Below are 23,016 nucleotides of genomic sequence, written 5' to 3' on the forward strand. Positions count from 1 at the left end.
TTAAAGACATATAGATTTAAATATTAAATCTCTTGTCCAAATATGTTGCATATATACACACGTTAAGTTGACTATGTACTCGACGATATATGTATGAATGTATACATATATGATTATTAAGGTGACTATATATGTATAAGTATGTACTGTTCTGTCTCGAAGGAAGGGGAACAGTAACCGAGGCAGATTTTTGTCTGCATTATGGAAATGAATTTATTTATATATATATATATATATATATAGATATAGATATAGATATAGATATATATAGATATATGTGTATATATCTATATATACAGACTTTATCCCTGCAGCATCTCACTGTTTATTCAGGCTGTGCCTCCCCTCCCAGACCTGACTCCAGGATAGTGCCCGGGTCTCTTCCGGGCGAGGTTCTCACCTCACTCACTTATTGCTTCATTGTGATCGACAGGCTTCTGTCACTGTCAGGCTCAACGGACAGGTTGAGGTCCTTTGTCCCCAGGGACATCCAATTTTATAACTCCACAGTGTAGGAGACGGATGACTGACTGTACTGTATTTTACTTTCATAATCTTCATTCAGTGAATATATATGATGTTTAGTTTGTTGGTTATTGTGAAGATTTTTTACTTTAATCTCAGAATGTTTTTCTTGGAATATTACCCCCCTCCCATGGCTCCATCTTTTTTTTTACCTACAGTGACCCCAATACGTTGTTGTAGTTGTTTAAAGGTACGATGTGATTTTTATTGAATGACTTTGTTTATATGCACCTTCCTCTTACTTTGCAAAGAAACTGAATAATTTCTTATAAACAGTAACAATCATTGTTCTTATTCTCTCCTCCTTGTGTATGTGTATGCTTTTAAACTTGCTGCTGAAACCCTTTGAGCTGCATTCTTTGTGTGAAAGGTGCTATAAATAAACTACATTCATTCATGACAGTGAGGAGATGTGTTTGCTGCCCCCAGTGGTCGATAAGTCTTTTCTGTAAACACTCAACATGTGTCATGTGTTGGACTGATTAGAAATGTAGCAGGATCCCGTCTCTCTACCTTAATAGGCTGAAATCAAGAAAAATACAACAAAAGAAGAGACAGTCATGTTGATATGAACATTAGAGAAACACATCATGGAGATGAAATATGATTCTGCTTCATAATTTGGATTATTTCACCTCAGCTGACACATTCAGCAGCAGAGAGGTTTTTGTACGACGCTTTTTCACTGTGTCAACGACATCTTTGGCCGTGGCACTAAACTGTTTGTAGGTAAGTCTAAACTTTCATTTTCCTTCAGTTGTTTTATTGAACAAGTTGAAAATTGGTTTGTAGTTTTAGTTTCTGCTGCTTCAGGCTTTACATGTTAGTTTTTTCATATTTAGTAGAGAATTCTTTCTGCAGCCATTCTTACATAAAACTAATCAATAACTCCTGAAAAGAGCTTCAAATCTCACTGCACACCACAAGTTATTCTTTATTTATGCATCACATCAAAGTTTGTTTCCAGCCAAAAAGTCTGATATCAGTAATGTTACAAATAAACAGGATTTAATCATCTCAGTGATTCAGCAGCAGCTCCTGTTTGTTAAAAACAAGATGATATATGATGTGAAACATCATTTAATAAATGTTCCTAAATGTCATTTTAGAAGCAAATAGTCAGAAATATATTGTGTGTTAAATATACACTATATATTTGTAAATGGTAAAATGTATCTCATGATAATTGTGTTTTTATGATGATAAATATGTGTATTAGTAGAAAATATATTAATGCATGAAGGTAAAAAGAGATGAATATGTTATTGTGATCAAAATAATTTAAGGATGAAATATATTATTGTACATCTTAAACTTAAATTAAATCAGTGTGATGTCAAATATACAATATCAAAATATTTTAGACAGCATATAGCTGAAAATATTACAACTATAGTTCATGAGACAATGTATAATTGCATATGTAAAACCACATTTAATATAAATAAAATTGTTTCAAATGTCAAATATATATGACAATGTTTTATAAAGTGTGTATACAGCAGAAAATATAAGACTTCAGATTCATATTTTAATTTTATTAAAGTAGTTAAAAGTATTGATGTATTGTGTGTCTGATTAGAGTAAAGTATATGGTGGTAAATATACTTCATATAAAACACTATAATCATTTATAAATGTAATATGAATATAATATATTTGAACCAAGTTATAAAACTATAGTTTTAATTTAACAAAGACAAATGTCATCATATTATATTATGTTACATTATATTATATTTGACATTTCTCTTCATGTTGTGGTGATTGTGTTTTATATAAAACCTAAAACGGTTTTATGAAGGGGCGCGCAGGTGGTTGAGTGGTTAGGGTGCATACCATATACGCAGATGACCCCGGTTCGAATCCCGATCGGAGGTCCTTTGCTGCATGTCACACCCCCCTCTCTCCCATGTTTCCTGTCTATCTATTGATAAATAAAGGTGTCTATGCCAACAAAATCTTTAAAAAAAAAAAAAAAACTGTTTTATGAAATTATTGATATATTGATTATCTTTAAACTTAATAATCAATATGGTGGTAAATATATTTGATATAAAACATTATAATCATGAACAAATATATTTTCTATGAGGCTGTTATGTCATGATATATGTTCAGTTTGACACATTTTATGATATTAGTAATGAATGTAGTTAAATATTGATAAAGAGTGGTACATTGTGTTTGAATCTTTCTATATGACATATGATGAGCTTCCATGATGCTTTAGTCTGATATGATTATTGATCCAGTGTCCAGTAGATGATGTTTGTGGTGTGTTGATGAGTAGTGTAGTGATCATGTAGGTTCCAGGATCAGACTGAATGCAGTGCAGTGCTGTAAGCTGCTGTTGACTGTGTGAATGTGTGTCTGTGCTGCTTGTTGCTGCTGTCAAACTTCAGATGAGCAGGTAGTGAAGCCCGTGGTGAGCGTGTACCCAGCAGCATGCAGAGCCCACCTGGAGGGGAAGAGCTCCCTGCTGTGTCTGGCCTCAGCCATGTCTCCTCCTCTGGTCCAGTTCATCTGGAAAAGACAGAAGATGAACGGCCAGCTGGAGGATCTGAACCCTGCTAATTTTGAGCAGCTGGAGCTCAGAGAGCCGGGACGCAGCGCCTCCATCCTGCTGCTCCATCAGCAAGAGGACAGCACATATAAATACCGCTGCTACGTCAAGCACGAGTGGGGCACAGTGGAGGCCCAAAAAGAACAAGGTAATGAAGGCTTGGTGACTGTGTTCAGCAGTGATTCAGCTTCATCTGGAGACGCTGTCAGAGAGAGCAGAGGAGCAGAGCGCTGACATTTTGTTTTCACTTTTTTTTCTCGACCAGCTCCTGTCCCGTCTCAGGTGCTGGTGCTCTGTGTGCTGTACACAGTGCTGATAGTGAAGAGTCTGGTGTACTGCTGTGGAATCTCTCTGCTGATGATCCTCAGAAACAAGGGACCGTCCACCAACTGCACACATGCTGACTGACTGTTTCCTGCTCGCCTTTTCTCACCATCACATCTCATCAATTCATCTCATTCATCACTTTGATCAGTCTTCATGAATCCTGATGATAAAGTCGACACCTGATCCTGAGGAATCTGAGGAGTTCATTAGCTTTTTCTTTCAAATCGGTGACAATGAATTTAAGCTTTTAACAAGTATTGATTGTATAGACATGACATGCCGACCAAAAGAAATGTAAAACTAGAAAAGACATTGTTGAGTTTGGGTGACATAAACCATCATCATAAACATTTTTTTTTTATCCTGATGTTGCACTTTGATTTTTACTGTTTGAAGTTGTCTACTGTTGATGTTTTTATTATTTTACGTAATTATATCTTTTTTATTCAAACTATCAATCAAACTGACATGTTTTATGGGATATTTTGTTAAGATTTCTTGCTGTTTTGAACTTCAGCTGATACCGAAATATTATTGGAAAACTGATTTTAACTCAGAGGTTCACATAGTACAGGAAATTATAAAAATAAAGAAATAAAATTGATGAAAATAAACACTCTTGGGTCTTATAAGAGTATTTTTCTTTCCTCAAAATGAATTTAACTGTCACTTTTCCTTCCTTCCAGTTTTCAGTCTGATTTACACTACTGTTCAAAAGTCTTAGGCCACCATTAGATTAGTTGTTTTAGCAATCCTATAATAACCATATATAATTATTTATCAGTCTCTTAATTAGAATACAACCAAAAAATACAGGAAATGTGTATACAGCAAGTATTTAGTGTGACCTCTCCTTACACTTGATAATCAACTATGAATATCAATTACAGAAGTATTAGTTTCAAAATGTAATTAAAGTATCAAATGTAAAGAATTAATTATATAAATTGGCCCCACACAATATTATATTGATCATCATACATACATACATACTTACTTGCTGTGTAAAGTATTCATTACTCTTGAAATGCTTCATGTTTCATTGTTTTAAAATATGGAGTCAACGTTCATTTAATGTGACTGAAAAGACAAAGTGATCTAAATGTTTTTAAAATATAAAATACATCATCAGATTTACTCATAAAATATAAATCTAAAAAGTAAGTAGTACCTATAGCTGTGAAATTAATGTAGTGGAGTAGAAAGCATATAAACATTCAGCTTAGTTTAGTTTATACATATAATGTTAAAAAGCAAGTTAATGAAGTTTGGGAAATCAGTATAGCAAGCCACTATTGAAATATTGGAAGGCAAATTCAGATGTGCAGTTTGTTGTTTATGCTTATGCGTGTGTTATTGACATTATTTCTTACATGTCGAAGGCAGAAAGAGAGATAGGATTGTTGCTGACTAATGCCCATAGAGAAGCATCAAAGGATGGAAACGTTAGTGCAAAAGAGGCCTTGAGAAGTCTAGGCAGTGTTTATCTACATAACAGAGATGTGTAGATAGGTTAGCCAATATTCTTGTGAAGGGATATTCAAGGAAAATTGTATTTCTACCCAAAGGAGATAATATAGTTGTTTTTTTTTAATTACAGATAGTAAAAAGTAAGTAGTACCTATAGCTGTGAAATTCATGTAGTGGAGTAGAAAGTAGTATTGAAATGTAGAAGATTGGACGTATAAAGAAGCATAAAATGGAAATACACATGTAAAGTACCTCACAATGGTACTGTATTACATTCCACCCCTGCTGTAAAGAGTATGTTTGATGGCTAAAAAAACTACAAAAAAAGAAAAAGTGACAGGGTCTCCAGTTGGGCGGCCTTTGTTGGTGGCTGGGCTCAGTTTGACTGTGTGTGTGGAGCGCTCAGCAGAAAAAAAGTTAACAGACAACAAGAGACAAACAACAGCAGCAACAGGTGTGAATCTGTTCTCTGTGGTTATAAGGACTCAAAAAAAGAACTGTTGATAGCGAATCAACACTTCCTTTCCTGCAGCAGATGGGCCGTGTGGGTTTCTGCTCAGCAGCCTCCACACTGTTCACTGTGGTTTTTCACTTTAATAGCACAATGATGGCTACAACCATCCACTCTGCTTAAAGAATCGTTCCAGTAAGTTCACTATGAACTCAGTGCTTGCTTTCTAAGTTTTAATTTGTGTTATTAATCTGTGAGAGAAGCAGCTCAAATCCTAAACTCAGAGCTGAGAAACTGACATAATTAAATAAAGTGAGACATTCAAACTCCTGCAGTCTGCTCAGCTCCCACAGTCTGTACTGTGTTCACTAATAAACTACTCAATGAAGTTTACACTGATAATAATGGTCAAATTGAGGTGGTGAATACAATAGTAACAATAATAATAATTAAAGCTGCAAAGAGACACTTTGTATGTCCACATAAGGTTAGGGTCAGGGTATTTATTTGTTGCATCAAAACAGACAAAGATAGCAAAAACAAATGCCAGTGTCAGGTAGATAAGACAGATAATTGTGCAGCATGAACATCTGGCAAACTGGGTCAGAAAGATTCAAATCATATGAAAAGAGAGTATGCGGCAGAGATTATGGCAAAAATCAAAAAGACTCAGTCAGATGAGAACAATAGCTTTGAAGCTTTGTTTCAAAGTTTAGGGATTAGTTAAGTATCTTTTGAGGCTGCATGTAAACATTTAGCTTAGTTTAGTTTATACATATAGTGTTAAAAGGCAAGTTAATGAAGTTTGGGAAATCAGTATTGCAAGCCACTATTGAAATATTGGAAGGCAAATTCAGATGTACAGTTTGTTGTTTATGCTTATGCGTGTGTTATTTACATTATTTTTTACATGTTGAAGGCAGAAAGAGAGATAGGATTGTTGCTGATTAATATCTATAGAGCTTCAAAGAACATGAATGTTAGTGCAAAAGAAGCATTGAGGCAGTGTTTATCTACATAACAGATGTGTATATAGGTCAACTAATATGCCTTTGAAGGAATGTTCAAGGAAAGTTGTATTTGTACCCAAATATAGTTCAAATGAGTTTACCCTGAAGTGTGTTGAGGCAAAAGGCTGGCTTTATTGACCGTAGGCCAATTGCCCTTTTATTTTTGCTATAAATGCAGATCTTCAAGACTTTATTTGTATTTGCACATACACACATTTAGTACACACACACACATACATTTATTTTCAATGAACAACTATGAACACCGTTGTTACAGGGAGTGGAAGAAGAGAAAGGTAAACACAGACTGATGACTGACTACTGATGGTAATGTTACCCTTTTTTAAACAGTTATTGTGGTAAACACACACAGAGGTACTTCTGTAGGGATCCCTTCCATGTTGTGAGTCAATGATAATGACATTTATGAGTCTGTCACTGGAGAAAACAAGCGCTTTATTTAGACATAGCATGTCCGCCTCATTTAATTGCACTCTAACCATCTGACCTTATGGTGACAACATGGCGCCTATTGTTGAGATGTCTGAACTCTCTCTATTAACGGCTCTGAACCTTTACACTGCTGCCCTCTGGTGGCTGCAACAACACATTGCTTTTACTACTACTAGTCTCTTCAAAGTTTAGTTTTCATGTCTCCAAATGTGTATAAAGAGTATATATTTCTTATATATGTGTATTGATATATCATGTGAAATGTAAAACTGAGAGTTGACCTATAACAGGAGGAATGATTACAGAGAGGAAAACTTCTTTCACTGTTCATATGGACACCTGACTGCTGCTTTAACACACACACAATTATGTAATATCAATATAATAAATTCATTTTATAGATAAAATAGACTACACAGGCTTTTTTAAGATTTATTTGTAGTAGGGATTTTACAGGTCTGCATTCCCTAAAAAGATGAGTAACAGTTTCTTTCTTTTAAGATCAGTATTAAGTCATTTTATCCACTAGATGTCACTGTGGTGCTGACAGCAGAATCAGAGGGAAAGCATCACGTTGCCATGGTGACCATTGATGACATCGTCTGGATCCTTTTGTGTTTCCTTTAACTGACCACAGGGAGGCAGTGTGTCACCATGAAATCACCATGTCTGTTATAAATCCATCACACAACCTTAATGTAAGCCTCATTTATAGCCGTGACACACATTTAAGACTGTAAATAGATGTTGTTGTCTGCTGATAAGATGACAAACTTCTTGTCTTTCTTCTATGACAACATATTAAGATACCATTAGGACTTCTGAGTGTTTTTCATGGAGAAAGATCAAACTGTTCAGAGTTACAAATATGGTGTGAGAACTGTTCAGATGATAGAAAAGCTTGGTAGCAGAACAAACATTTATTAAAATAACATGAAATATATCCCAGCTGATCATGGAGCTTCTTAAAGAGACTTTTACCTGATTTGGTTTCTAGTATTATTCCATTTAAAGTAGATTTGACAATAACTTTTCAGAAAGATTCTCTATTTAAGAATTAAAGTTAAAATTATTATTATTATCTATGAATATTTGCACATTCCTGGTCAATATTTTGTATATTTCATTTAATCCTGTTCCATTTAGTTTTTACTGTAAATGTCTTTCTTTCTCTTATTTTGTAATATTATATAAGACAATTTCCCTGCATGTGTAAACCTACTCGGCAATGAACCTGCTTCTTATTTTGATTCTGATTAAAACAACTCCAAAATAATTGATTCAATAATACGTTTTAAATTATTTTAATATTATAAATTTACTAAAGCTGTTTTATGTCAAAGGAAGTTAAAAATGAACTGCAGCTCAAAGATTCAGACTGCAACAAAAAGACAAACCAATAATTAATAGGCCTTTTCTTCTTTTACAGCCTCTTTTTCGTCTTTTTTTCTCTTTGTGTGACAGTTGAAAGTGCAGAGAAACAGGAAACAGGGCAGAGAGAGAGACGGATGAGAGCTGGAATCAAAATGTGGGTGTTACAGTTTTGTGGTGAGCGTCTTAACCTGTTGGTCTTTTTCACATGAAACATTTTGACGTGTCACATTAGAAAGAGCGAAGGTGTAAATAATAAAATTAATCCCACGGACGCACGTTGCTGCAGTGGTTATAGCTTCACACTGTCACCTCACAGAAAGAAGCTGCTGGTGTCAGACCGGCTGGCCCATCACGGTTTCTCTGTGTGGAGTTTACATAATATCCCTGAAATGTTATTTCTGTCATTTCTCAGCACTCACATATATTGAAATGAAATCTGTCCTCTGCATTGGACCCATCTGATACACTGGAGCAGCAGCACAGAACAGAGCTGCCCTTAAAGATCCCTTCAACATAAAAATAACATTCTGCTTTAACTAATAATGTGTGTCTAATGTGGTTTTTCCATTCAAACAAGCTTTAATACCTCCTCAAACATCCAGTGGAGGCTTGAATTTTCAACATCACACTTTTATAAATTACATTCTGGACCAGGATTGACTCCAAACTATTAGACACAGTTAGACTGAGAGTACTGAGAATAAAAACATGTTTTAAGTGGAGAGGAACTTAAAGGTTAACAGTCTAAAGTCTGCTTTTCAAGTACAAATCAGGTCTTTTATTAAAAGGTCTATTATCAAACAGCAGCCTTATGTGTCTGCTGCAGGGGCTGATGGGAGGTTTGAGGACCTGTTAGAAACCACGTGGCCCTCGTCTGATCTCACAGCTCGTCCTTGTTTGGCCTCAGCTGCATCAGAGCGCCACTTCTCCCCAGGTTCACCAGAGGAAACACCACAGCACAAAATGCTTTTCCTCCCAGCTGCTGCTCTGTGCTGTCTGTGTTCAGGTGAGTGTTTCCAGCCAATCAGGAGCCCACAAACTCAACCTTTAACAAACACTGTCACACTGACCTTCATCTGTGTGTCTGTTTCTCTACAGCGCTGGTTGCCATGGCAGCACAGCTGATTCAGGAGGATTTAACATTGACCATGAGAGCTGGTGAAAAAGTTTCCTTCAGCTGTCGAGGAACGGATCAGTGTTACTATGATTATGTATACTGGTACCAGAAGAAAGATGCAGAAACATTCAAAAGGATTCTTTATATTAACAGGAATACTGGTGAATTATATAAAGGTTACAATCACCCTCAGAAAGATGATTTCTTAGCTGTAAAGACACAGAACGCCTGTGAGTTGCAGATCCAGAGAGTTAAACTCTCACATTCAGCAACCTACTACTGTAGCTGTTGGAAATCTGGTTCCCACAGTGAGAAATGAATCCTGCAGCCTGTACAAAAACCTCTAGCTGTCAAACAGTGTTAGTGACAGGAAGAGAGCAGTAAACCACAGCCCAGGTTCACATATTTTACCTCCATCTCAGCCAGAGTCACAAACAAACTGAGCTGAGGACAAAATGTTTGTCTGTTGGTGTCAGGATTTAGATTTCAACATTATATTGAATTGATATTATTGATCAGGTATTTCATCAGGTTTCCTGTTGTTCCACACAGTGAGGACAAAGGAGCAACACAGAAGCACAATGATACAACAAGATGAAGACAAACTAACACACATATAACACAGATAAAAGAGACAAATAATAGAGCGATCAAAAGTCAAACTTTATTAACATTTGATTCAAGAACAAAAATGGACAATTGCTTTTGCCATTGTACCTGTTGTCACTTTCAAAATTGGAAGAAAACCACCAATATTTGCACGTTGAGTACGGTGGCCGGGAAGCGCAAAACAATATTACAAAATGTGAAACACTTTTATAAAGTTTGAGACAAATTAACACTTTGGAAAACATTTTTACATATAAAACAAAATTATATTAGGAAAACTCTTTTACGGGTCCTGAGACAAATTTTCACCTTCAACAGTTTCCGTTGCAAGGGTGGACTTTCCACATTTGTTCCAAAGTGCATCACACTTCCCAAATGTTGAACGGTACACTTTCTTGTTATTACTCCCTCCAGTTAGAACAAGAACACAAGGCGTTCTTGTAGATACGGGCATTCATTGCATCCATACCATCAACATGCCGTGAGAACTGGATGAATACAAAATACAACATTATAAATTTACAGACATAAATTCTCACAGAGAATAATAATTTACAACTAAATAGATATGTCACAAACAAAATAAATCTTACATCATTCTTTTAACTAAAATATAAAGCTACTTAACTAATGAATAATTAGCACTGAAGCTTAAGGTAAAATGCAGTCATCACGTGAACGCAATAATTACAAATATACTAATAATAAACTTGATTATTTTTAGATTATTATTATTACAAATATACTAATAATAAACTTGCATACCTCATTGGCCGCGTGGGTGGAGGCTGCCTATAGGCAGACTCATCCCCCCAGAGTTGAGCCACACTACTGTGGTGTCATCAGCAAACTTCACAATGGTGTTGCTATGTTGGACGGGGGCACAGTCATGTGTGTAGAGGGAGTAGAGCAGGGGGCTCAGTACACAACCCTGGGGGGAGCCAGTACTGAGGCTCAGGGCTGTGGATGTATGATGGCCCACTCTGACTCTCTGTCTGTGGCCCGAATTAGCCTAATGTCGGAAATATTTTGTTGCCAGTTAGGCTATACCAGAAACCGTTATGAACCATTTCAGAATTATGGACATGTCTTCAAGACTTTTATGTTGAATTAATTCTGGTGGAAAAATCGGTTGTGTAGTTAAATGTCTGCATAAACAGCAAAGTTCGCTATCACATGTTAAGATATCTGACCAGGCTTATGTTAACTAATAAGTTGTGGCTTCACTGAATTAAATTAGCAGCAGAGTCTACAGCAGGCATTACATCACCAACTCAAATTTCTTCAGATTTTATTTTGTAGTTGTCACAGTCTGTTCTGTTCTTCTCCTGCTGCTGGTAAATTTCCATTTATCACATTCCTGCTCTACTCCTTCTAATCAGCCACACCCACCTCATCAGTTAACTCTTTTCACCTGGACTCTCAGCTGCACCCCATCTGTAATCTAGCCAGTATACATACTCCTGTTGTCCACTCACTCTTGGCCAGCTCATCATTTGCCTCATGCCAGACCTTCCAGCATTTATGCACGGCCTGATTCCCTGCTTTCGACCCTGCTTACTTTTGACCTCCTCTCCTTGTGTCTTCCTCGGTAAACGTACCAGCCTTCTGTCCCAGACCTTGAGTATTGCCTGTTCTTGTCTGCCTGTGCCTGTGTGGCGTCCTCCGACTTCGATCTTGTCAGGAGAGCCCAGAACTTCCAGCTTGGTCAACCTCATGTCCATGAGTGTTACTGGCATTATCTTACCTGCTGCCAACTCTTTGGTGACCCTGAGCCCTGCCTGTTGCCCTACACATTCTGTCTATACCTGTTCAGTTACCTTGCAGACTAAAATAAACATCAAACTGCTCACTGGTGTTCTGTGCTGCAATTGGGTCCTACTACCTCCTACTGCAGGACTCAGCGGAACAGTCCTAGACTGGTTCAGGTCCTACTTGGAAGAGCGGAGTTATTTTGTGACCATTGGAAGTTATGAATCTGATCGAGTGGCTATGACATGTGGAGTTCCTCAGGGGTCAGTTCTTGGACCCCTTCTGTTCAGTCTATATATGCTGCCCTTGGGTCAAATTCTGCAAATTCTGTAACGCTAATCACAGTTATGCAGATGACACACAGATATACCTAGCACTGTCCCCAGATGACTACAGTCCAATACAGTCACTGTTTAGAGCAAGTAACTAATTGGATGAACCAAAATTTCCTTCAATTAAATCAGGACAAAACTGAGGTCATTGTTTTTGGCAATAAAGAGAAGAGGATTGCTGTCAGTAAACATCTCGAGTCACTCTCTCTTAAAACTAGGGACCAAGTCTGAAACCTTGGCGTGCTGATAGAATCAGATTTGACTTTCAGCAGTCACATCAAATCAGTCACCAAAACAGCCTTCTATCAGCTTAAGAACATATCCAGAGTGAAGGGTTTTATGTCTCAAACAGACCAGGAGAAGTTGATTCATGCTTTCATCTCAAGTAGACTCGACTACTGTAACGGTCTTCTGACTGGACTCCCACAAAAAAGCATTAAACAGCTGCAGCTCATTCAGAACGCTGCAGCTCGAGTTTTAACCAGAACAAAGAGATCAGAGCACATTACTCCAGTTGTAAAGTCTTTACACTGGCTCCCAGTCAGCTATAGAATAGATTTTAAAGTTCTGCTACTGGTCTACAAATCACTGAATGGTTTAGGTCCAGAATACATGAATGACATGTTAGTAGAATATAAACCCAGTAGAGCTCTGAGATCTACTGACTCAGGTCAGATAGTTGAGCCCAGAGTTCAAACTAAACATGGTGAAGCAGCTTTTAGCTGTTATGCTGCACACAACTGGAACAAACTACCAGCAGAACTGAAATCAGCCCCAACAGTGAACACTTTTAAATCCAGGTTAAAAACATTTCTCTTCTCCTGTGCTTATGATTGAACTCTTTTAAAGCACTTTACATTTTAATCTTTCATTTGCACTCTATGTCCTTTTGAATGATTTTAAAGCTAATTTATTATTTTATGCTGCAATCATTTTATTTATGTCTTGCTATTTTTCTGTACTTTGTTTTTATTATGGGGGGGTGGGGGTGGGGGTTAATTGTATGTTAAGTTTCTCAAATTACATGTTTTTCTGTTTTATGTAAAGCACATTGAGTTGCCATTGTGTATGAAATGCGCTATACAAATAAAACTGCCTTACCTCTACCCGTTACAGTACGATCTGGCCAGCCACGAACCCAGCGCACAACCTCACACCAGTGAGCTACCTAGACAGAAGACCAATTATGGACCCAGTGGACAAGAATCCGTTCTGGGGAACCCGCCTGGCTTGGGGAGGAGCCTAATGAGGGGGACCAGAGCCAGGCCCCAGCTGCCTCATTACCTGATCAAGCCTCAGCCAGTGCTTCAGCCCCAGATACCACACTACCAGGTCAAGCCCCAGCCTGAGCCTCAGCCGCCTCGCTGCCTGGTTGGCCAGCCAGTGCAGCAGGCCCTGCCACGTCTGTTCCTGACAGAAGTGCAACCATCTCCAGTTACTGCTGGGTTGCTGCAACCCCCGGTTCCTGCCGGCATGCAGCAACCCCTTGCTCCTGTCCCTGCTGGTGCACAGCAACCCCAGACCCTGGCCTGTGCCTCGGACTCTGCCTCTGCTGACGAGCAGCCTGCCTCGGACTCTGCCTCGCCTGGCACTAAGCCACCCCGGCGCCTGAGCTCCCTGTGGTCCAACTCCCTAATCCTCTTGGCCCCCATATATACTCCTGTTGTCCACTCACTCTTGGCCAGATCGTCATTTGCAATTGCTTAATAACAGACCTTCCAGCATTTATTCACAGACTGATTCCCTGGTTTTGACCCCGCTTGCTTTTGACCTCCCCTCCTTGTGTCTTCCCTGGTAAATGCACTAGCCTTCTGTCCCTGACCTTGAGTATCACCTGTTTCCCTGTGGCGTCCTTGGGCTTCGATCTTGTCAGGAGAGCCCATAACTTCCAGCTTGGTCAACCTCATGTCCATGAGTACTACTGGCATTATCTTACCTGCTGCCAACGGGTGACCCTTAGCCCTGTCTGTTGCCCTACACATTCTGTCTATACCTGTTCAGTTACCTTGTGGACTATAATAAAGATCAAACTGCTCACTGGTGTTCTGTGCTGCAACTGGGTCCTACCACCTCCACCCGTTACAGTAGTAGGTTAGGGGAAATGTATCAGCCTAAAAGTATACACTTTATTTTGGAAATGTAGTGGAGTAACAGTGAAAGTTGCCAGAAGTATAAGCAACGGTATGAAGTACAGATACATGATAATTCTACTTGGTACTTGGTTTCATTACAACACTGCTCTGAAGACAGTCAACAAGAACTAAAACACTGCTGGACTCAGCTGGGGACTTGTGAAAGAGTTCAGCCCCTCCCAGGAGTTTGGTTCCAGAGCCGTGCGTAGAGGTCAGTCCAAACAAATGTAGTTAGTACCGCTCCAACTCTTGCACTAGCTCCAGATCACCAGCAAGGTCACATTCCACCTCCCTAGAGAGATCTGTCTATAGTGAAAGTGTTTAAGTTTTTACTGTAATCTCAGGCTGTTGTAGTTTATTTTAAAGGTATGATGTGATTATTATTTTGTTTTAATTACTTGGTTTATATGCACCTTCCTCTTGCTTAACAAAGAAACTGTATAAATGTCTTATACCGCAAAACTCATTGTTCTTAGTCTCTCCTCCTTGTGTATGTGTATGCTTTTAAACTTGCTTCTGAATTGTAAAACCCTTTGAGCTACATTCTTTGTGTGAAAGGTGCTATAAATAAACTTCATTCATGACAGTGAGGAGATGTGTTTGCTGCCCCCAGTGGTCAATAAGTCTTTTCTGTCAACACTCAACATGTGTCATGTGTTGGACTGATTAGAAATGTAGCAGGATCCCGTCTCTCTCTACCTTAATAGGCTGAAATCAAGAAAAATACAACAAAAGAAGAGACAGTCATGTTGGTATGAACATTAGAGAAACACATCATGGAGATCAAATATGATTCTGCTTCATAATTTGGATTCTTTCACCTCAGCTGACACATTCAGCAGCAGAGAGGTTTTTGTACGACGCTTTTTCACTGTGTAGACAACGTCTTGATCTTTGGCCGTGGCACTAAACTGTTTGTAGGTAAGTCTAAACTTTCATTTTCCTTCAGTTGTTTTATTGAACAAGTTGAAAATGTGTTTGTAGTTTTAGTTTCTGCTGCTTCAGGCTTTACATGTTTTTTCATATTTAGTAGAGAATTCTTTCTGCAGCCATTCTTACATAAAACTAATCAATAACTCCTGAAAAGAGCTTCAAATCTCACTGCACACCACAAGTTATTCTTTATTTATGCATCACATCAAAGTTTGTTTCCAGCCAAAAAGTCTGATATCAGTAATGTTACAAATAAACAGGATTTAATCATCTCAGTGATTCGGCAGCAGCTCCTGTTTGTTAAAAACAAGATTATATATGATGTGAAACATCATTTAATAAATGTTCCTAAATGTGATTTTAGAAGCAAATAGTCAGAAATATATTGTGTGTTAAATATACACTATATATTTGTAAATGGTAAAATGTATCTCATGATAATTGTGTTTTTATGATGATAAATATGTTTATTAGTAGAAAATATATTAATGCATGAAGGTAAAAAGAGATTAATGTTGTTGTGATCTAAATAATTTAAGGATAAAATATATTATTGTATATCTTAAACTTAAATTAAATCGGTGTGATGTCAAATATACAATATCATTTTATAAAGTATATAGCCGAAAATACAATACAGATTATGATATATCAGATAATATAAGAAAATGTAAAAAATATATGAATGTTATTACAACAAATATAATTCATAGATAAAATGTATGATTGCATATATAAAACCACATTTAATATGAATCAAATAGTTTCAAATGTCAAATATATGACAATGTTTTATAAAGTATATAGTAGAAAATATGACATCAGATTCATATTTTAATTTTATTAACAAAATATATCATGTCTTATATTTGATCTGATATATGTGAACATGTTGTAATTGTGTTTATATAAAAGCTGAAACTATTTAAAAAGTAGTTAAAAGTATTGATGTATTGTGTGTCTGATTAGAGTAAAGTATATGGTGGTAAATATACTTCATATAAAACACTGTAATCATTTATAAATGTAATATGAATATAATATATTTGAACCAAGTAATGAAACTATAGTTTTAATTTAACAAAGACGAATGTCATCATATTATATTATGTTACATTATATTATATTTGACATTTCTCTACATGTTGTGGTGATTGTGTTTTATATAAAACCTAAAACTGTTTTATGAAATAAATGAAATTATTGATATATTGATTATCTTTAAACTTAATAATCAATATGGTGGTAAATATATTTGATATAAAACATTATAATCATGAACAAATGTATTTTCTATGAGGCTGCTATGTCATGATATATGTTCAGTTTGACACATTTGATGATATTAGTAATGAATGTAGTTAAATATTGATAAAGAGTGGTACATTGTGTTTGAATCTTTCTATATGACATATGATGAGCTTCCATGATGCTTTAGTCTGATATGATTATTGATCCAGTGTCCAGTAGATGATGTTTGTGGTGTATTGATGAGTAGTTTAGTGATCATGTAGTTTCCAGGATCAGACTGAATGCAGTGCAGTGCTGTAAGCTGCTGTTGACTGTGTGAATGTGTGTCTGTGCTGCTTGTTGCTGCTGTCAAACTTCAGTTGAGCAGGTAGTGAAGCCCGTGGTGAGCGAGTACCCACCAGCATCCAGAGTCCACCTGGAGGGGAGGAGCTCCCTGCTGTGTCTGGCCTCAGCCATGTCTCCTCCTCTGGTCCAGTTCTCCTGGAAAAGACAGAAGAACAGCCAGCTGGAGGAGCTGACCCCTGCTGAGTTTGAGCAGCGGGAGCTCAGAGAGTCGGGACGCAGCGCCTCCATCCTGCTGCTCCATCAGGAAGAGGACAGCACATATATATACCGCTGCTACATCAAGCACGAGGGGGGCACAGTGGAGGCCCAAACAGAACAAGGTAATGAAGGCTTGGTGACTGTGTTCAGCAGTGATTCAGCTTCATCTGGAGATGCTGTCAGAGAGCAGAGGAGCAGAGTGCTGACATTTGTTTTTCACTTTTTGTTTCAGAGGTTTCTACTTTTATTCCAACAAGACCAACTCCAACATCTCCACCACCACCAACATCTGCACCATCTCCACCAGCTCCTGTCCCGTCTCAGTCCCAGGTGCTGCTGTTCTGTGTGCTGTACACAGTGCTGATAGTGAAGAGTCTGGTGTACTGCTGTGGACTCTCTCTGCTGATGATCCTCAGAAACAAGGGACCGTCCACCAACTGCACACATGCTGACTGACTGTTTCCTGCTCGCCTTTTCTCACCATCACATCTCATCAATTCATCTCATTCATCACTTTGATCAGTCTTCACAAATGTCACTTATGACGTGTTGACGGTCCAGCTTTAACTTCTCACTGACTAACTGTTAAATCCTGAAGATAAAGTCGACAGCTGATCCTGAGGAATCTAAGGAGCTCATTAGCTTTTTCTTTCAAATCAGTGACAATGAATTTAACCTGTTAACAAGTATTGATTGTATAGACACAACATGCTGACCAAAAGAAATGTAAAACTAGAAAAGACATTGTTGAGTTTGGATGACATAAACCATCATCATGAACATTTTTTTTTATCCTGATGTTGCACTTTGATTTTTACTTTACTGTTTGAAGTTGTCTGCTGTTGATGTTTTTATTATTTTATGTAATTATATCTTTTTTTTTTTATTCAAACTATCACTCAAACTGACATGTTTTCTTGGGATATTTTGTTAAGATTTCTTGTTGTTTTGAACTTTAGCTGATACCAAAATATTATTGGAAAACTGATTTTAACTTAGAGATTTACATAGTACAGGAAATTATAAAATAAAGAAATAAAATTGATGAAAATAAACACTCTTGGGTCTTATAAGAGTATTTTTCTTTCCTCAAAATGAATTTAATTGTCACTTTTCCTTCCTTCCAGTTTTCAGTCTGATCTACAGTACTGTTCAAAAGTCTTAGGCCACCATTAGATTTGCTGTTTTAGCAATGCTACAATAACCATATATAATTATTTATCAGTCTCTTCATTAGAATACAACCAACAAATACAGGAAATTTGTATTCAGCAAGTATTTAGTGTGACCTCTCCTTACACTTGAAACCAACTGATAACAGTTATTTTTGCAAATACTTTACCTGGTCATGGTTTTCATATATAAATTACAGAAGTGTTAGTTTCGAAATGGAGTTAAAGTATCAAATGTAAAGAATTAATTATGTAAATTGGCCCAACACAATGTTATATTGATCATCATACATACTTACATACAGTGGCTGTGTAAAGTATTCTTTACTCTTGAAATGCTTCATGTTTCATTGTTTTAAAATATGGAGTCAACGTTCATTTAATGTGACTGAAAAGACAAAGTGATCTAAATGTTTTTAAAATATAAAATACATCATCAGCTTTACTCATACAATATAAATCTAAAAAGTAAATAATACCTATAGCTGTGAAATCAGTGTAGTGGAGTAGAAAGCATATAAACATTTAGCTTAGTTTAGTTTATACATATAGTGTTAAAAAGCAAGTTAATGAAGTTTGTGAAATCAGTATAGCAAGCCACTATTGAAATATTGGAAGGACAATTTAGATGTACAGTTTGTTCATTATGCTTATGCGTGTGTTATTTACATTATTTTTTACATGCCGAAGGCAGAAAGAGAGATAGGATTGTTGCTGAGTAATGCCCATAGAGAAGCATCAAAGGACGGGAACGTTAGTGCAAAAGAGGCCTTGAGAAGTCCAGCCAGTGTTTATCTACATAACAGAGATGTGTAGATAGGTTAACCAATATGCGTTTGAAGGGATGTTCAAGGAAAGTTGTATTTCTATCCAGGAGATAATATAGTTCGTTCTCTTTTTTTAATTACAGACAGTAAAAAGTAAGTAGTACCTATAGCTGTGAAATTCATGTAGTGGAGTAGAAAGTAGTAGTGAAATGTAGAAGAGTGGACGTATAAAGAAGCATAAAATGGAAATACGCATGTAAAGTACCTCACAATGGTACTTTATTACATTCCACCTCTGCTGTAAAGAGTATGTTTGATGGCTAAAAACTCAAAAAAAAAAGAAAAAGTGACAAGGCCTCCAGTTGGGCGGCCTTTGTTGGTGGCTGGGCTCAGTTTGACTGTGTGTGTGGAGCGCTCAGCAGAAAAAAAGTTAACAGACAACAAGAGACAAACAACAGCAGCAACAGGTGTGAATCTGTTCTCTGTGGTTATAAGGACTCATAAAAAAACTTATGACAGCGAATCAACATTTCCTTTCCTGCAGCAGATGGGCCGTGTGGGTTTCTGCTCAGCAGCCTCCACACTGTTCACTGTGGTTTGTCACTTTAATAACACAATGACGGCTACAACCATCCACTCTGCTTAAAGAATCGTTCCAGTAACTTCAGTATGAACTCAATGCTTACTGTCTCTGTTTTAATTTGTGTTATTAATCTGTGAGAGAAGCAGCTCAAATCCTAAACTCAGAGCTGAGAAACTGACATAATTAAATAAAGTGAGACATTCAAACTCCTTCAGTCTGCTCAGCTCCCACAGTCTGTACTGTGTTCACTAATAAACTACTCAATGAAGTTTATACTGATAAAAATGGTCAAAATTGTGATTGGGGCGGTGAACATATTAATAATAATAATAATTAAAGCTGCAAAGAGGATATTTCATACCTCATACCTGGAGTCTTATCAAACATTGAGAGTAGGCATTAAAGAACACTTAGTATGTGCACATAAGGTTAGGGTCAGGGTATTTATTTGTTGCATCAAAACAGATAAAGATAGCAAAAACAAATGATAGTGTCAGGTAGATAAGACATGTGCAGCATGAACATGTGGTAAACTGGGTCAGAGAGATTCAAATCATATGAAAAGAGAGTATGCGGCAGAGATTATGGCAAAAATCAAAAAGACTCAGTCAGATGAGAACAATAGCTATCGAAGCTTTGTTTCAAAGTTTAGGGATTAGTTAAGTGTCTTTTGAGGCGTCATATAAACATTTAGTTTAGTTTATACATATAATGTTAAAAGGCAAGTTTATAAACTTTGGGAAATCAGTATAGCAAGCCACTATTGAACTATTGGAAGGCAAATTCAGATGTACAGTTTGTTGTTTATGCTTATGCGTGTGTTAGTTACATTATTTCTTACATATCGAAGGCAGAAAGAGAGATAGGATTGTTGCTGATTAATATCTATAGAGCATCAAAGGACAAGAACGTTGGTGCAAAAGAAGCATTGAGGCAGTGTTTATCTACATAACAGATGTGTATATAGGTCAACTAATATGCCTTTGAAGGAATGTTCAAGGAAAGTTGTATTTGTACCTAAAATATAGTTCAAATGAGTTTACCCTGAAGTGTGTTGAGGCAAAAGGCTGGCTTTATTGATCGTAGGCCAAGATACTTTTATTGACAGTGTATGGTGACATTTGCACCTGAATACCTCGTTTTGAGTACAAATGAAAACTGCAGGAACCAGATTAAATTAAAGAATGACTGTTGATTTGTCGTTTGTCATCAATTGTTTCAATACCAAACACAAACAAGCATATGTGACATATATTAACAAAACAACTAAAACATCACATGTATGTTTAAGAAAATCCTCCCTTTAATTTTTGGTATAAATGCAGATCTTCAAGACTTTGTTTGTATCTGCACATACACACATTTAGTACACACACTCACACACATACATTTATTTTCAATGAACAACTATGAACACCGTTGTTACAGGGAGTGGAAGAGAAAGGTAATCACTGACTGATGACTGACTACTGATGGTAATGTTACCCTTTTTTAAACAGTTATTGTGGTAAACACACACGGAGGTACTTATGTAGGGATCCTTCCATGTTGTGAGCCAATGATAATGACATTTATGAGTCTGTCACTGGAGAAAACAAGCACTTTATTTAGACATAGCATGTCCGCCTCGTTTAATTGCACTCAGAACCATCTGACCTTATGGTGACAACATGGCGCCTATTGTTGAGATGTCTGAGCTCTCTCTATTAACGACTCTGATAAAACCTTTACACTGCTGCCCTCTGGTGGCTGCAACAACACATTGCTTCTACTACTACTAGTCTCTTCAAAGTTTAGGTTTCATGTCTCCAAATGTGCATAAAGAATATATATGTCTTATATGTGTGTATGTATATATCATGTGAAAAGTAAAACTAAGAGTTGACCCATAATAGGAGGAATGATTACAGCGAGGAAAACCTCTTTCACTGTTCATATGGACACCTGACTGCTGCTTTAACACAGACAATTATGTAATATCAATATAATAAATTGATCATATAGAAATTATAGGCTACATGGATTTGTTTATAGTAGGGCTTTTAAAGTTCTGCATCCTCTAAAAAGATGAGTAAAAGTTTCTTTCTTTTAAGATCTGTATTAAGTCATTTTATCCATTAGATGTCATTGTGATGCTGACAGCAGAATCGGAGGGAAAGCATCACGTTGCCATGGTGACCATTGATGGCAGTCTGGAAGCCTTTGTGTTTCCTTTGACTGACCACAGGGAGGCAGTCTGTCACCATGAAATCACCATGTCTGTTATAAATCCATCACACAACCGTAATGTAAGCCTCATTTATAGCCGTGACGCACATTTAAGACTGTAAATGGATGTTGTTGTCTGCTGATAAGATGACAAACTTCTTGTTTTTCTTCTATGACAACATATTAAGATACCATTAGGACTTCTGAGGGTCTTTCATGGGGAAAGATCAGAATGTTCAGAGTTACAAATATGGTGTGAGAACTGTTCAGATGATAGAAAAGCTTGGTAGCCGAACAAACATTTATTAAAATAACATTAAATATATCCCAGCTGATCATGGAGCTTCTTAAAGAGGCTTTTACCTGGTTTGGTTTCTAGTATTATCACATTTTAAGTAGATTTGACAATAACTTTTCAGAAACTTTCTCTATTTAAGAAAAAAAGTTAAAATTATTATTATTATCTATAAATATTTGCACATTCCTGGTCAATATTTTGTATATTTCATTTAATCCTATTCCATTTAGTTTTTACTGTAAATGTCTTTCTTTCTCTTATTTTGTAATGTGTAAACCTTCTTCCTATTTTGATTCTGATTAAAACAAACTCCAAAATAGTTGATTCAATAATACATTTAAAATAATTTTACTATTATGAATTTACAAACTTCCTTTGACACTGTTTAGTGTCAAACGAAGTTAAAAATGAACTGTAGCTCAAAGATTCAGACTGCAACAAAAAGACAATAAACCAATAATTAATAGGCCTTTTCTTATTTTGCATCCTTCTTTTTTCTCTTTTTTTTTCTCTTTGTGTGACAGTTGAAAGTGCAGAGAAACAGGGCAGAGAGAGACGGATGAGAGCTGGAATCAAAATATGGATGTCACAGTTTTGTGGTGAGCGTCTTAACCTGTTGGTGTTTTTCACATGAAACATTTTGACGTGTCACATTAGAAAGAGCACAGGTGTAAATAATAAAATAAATCCCACGGGCGCACGTTGCTGCAGTGGTTACAGCTTCACACTGTCACCTCACAGAAAGAAGCTGCTGGTGTCAGACCGGCTGGCCCATCACGGTTTCTCTGTGTGGAGTTTACATAATCTCCCTGAAATGTTATTTATTGTCATTTCTCAGCACTCACATATATTGAAATGAAACCTGTCCTCTGCATTTGACCCATCTGATACACTGGAGCAGCAGCACAGAACAGAGCTGCCCTTAAAGATCCCTTCAACATAAAAATAACATTCTGCTTTAACTAATAATGTGTGTCTACTGTTGTTTTTTCCATTCAAAGTTTTAATACCTCCTCAAACATCCAATGGAGGCTTCACATTTCAACATCACACTTATATAAATTACATTCCGGATCAGGATTGACTCCAAACTATTAGACACAGTTAGACTGAGAGTACTGAGAATAAAAACATGTTTTAAGT

The 23,016-nt window shown here is 36.8% G+C and overlaps 2 protein-coding genes across 2 annotated transcripts in view; both read left to right on the forward strand.

Moving 5' to 3' along the window:
- LOC128368691 (immunoglobulin kappa light chain-like) overlaps positions 1–17,467 on the forward strand; it is a 59,694-nt gene extending 42,227 nt beyond the window's left edge. Inside the window, exon 6 of the mRNA XM_053329551.1 lies at positions 17,369–17,467. The gene's annotated coding sequence lies outside the window, so the exon portion shown is untranslated. The remainder of the gene's footprint in view (positions 1–17,368) is intronic.
- On the forward strand, positions 9,140–17,394 carry LOC128368688 (immunoglobulin lambda-1 light chain-like). The gene is made up of 5 exons (XM_053329547.1): positions 9,140–9,182; positions 9,275–9,592; positions 14,998–15,039; positions 16,662–16,967; positions 17,078–17,394. Exons 1-5 carry the CDS (start codon positions 9,140–9,142, stop codon positions 17,299–17,301), a joined length of 933 nt encoding a protein of 310 aa, XP_053185522.1. The 3' UTR covers positions 17,302–17,394.
- Positions 17,468–23,016: the final 5,549 nt, after the last annotated feature.

The sequence above is a fragment of the Scomber japonicus genome, chromosome 12 (assembly GCF_027409825.1).
Source record: "Scomber japonicus isolate fScoJap1 chromosome 12, fScoJap1.pri, whole genome shotgun sequence".
NCBI lineage: Eukaryota > Metazoa > Chordata > Actinopteri > Scombriformes > Scombridae > Scomber > Scomber japonicus.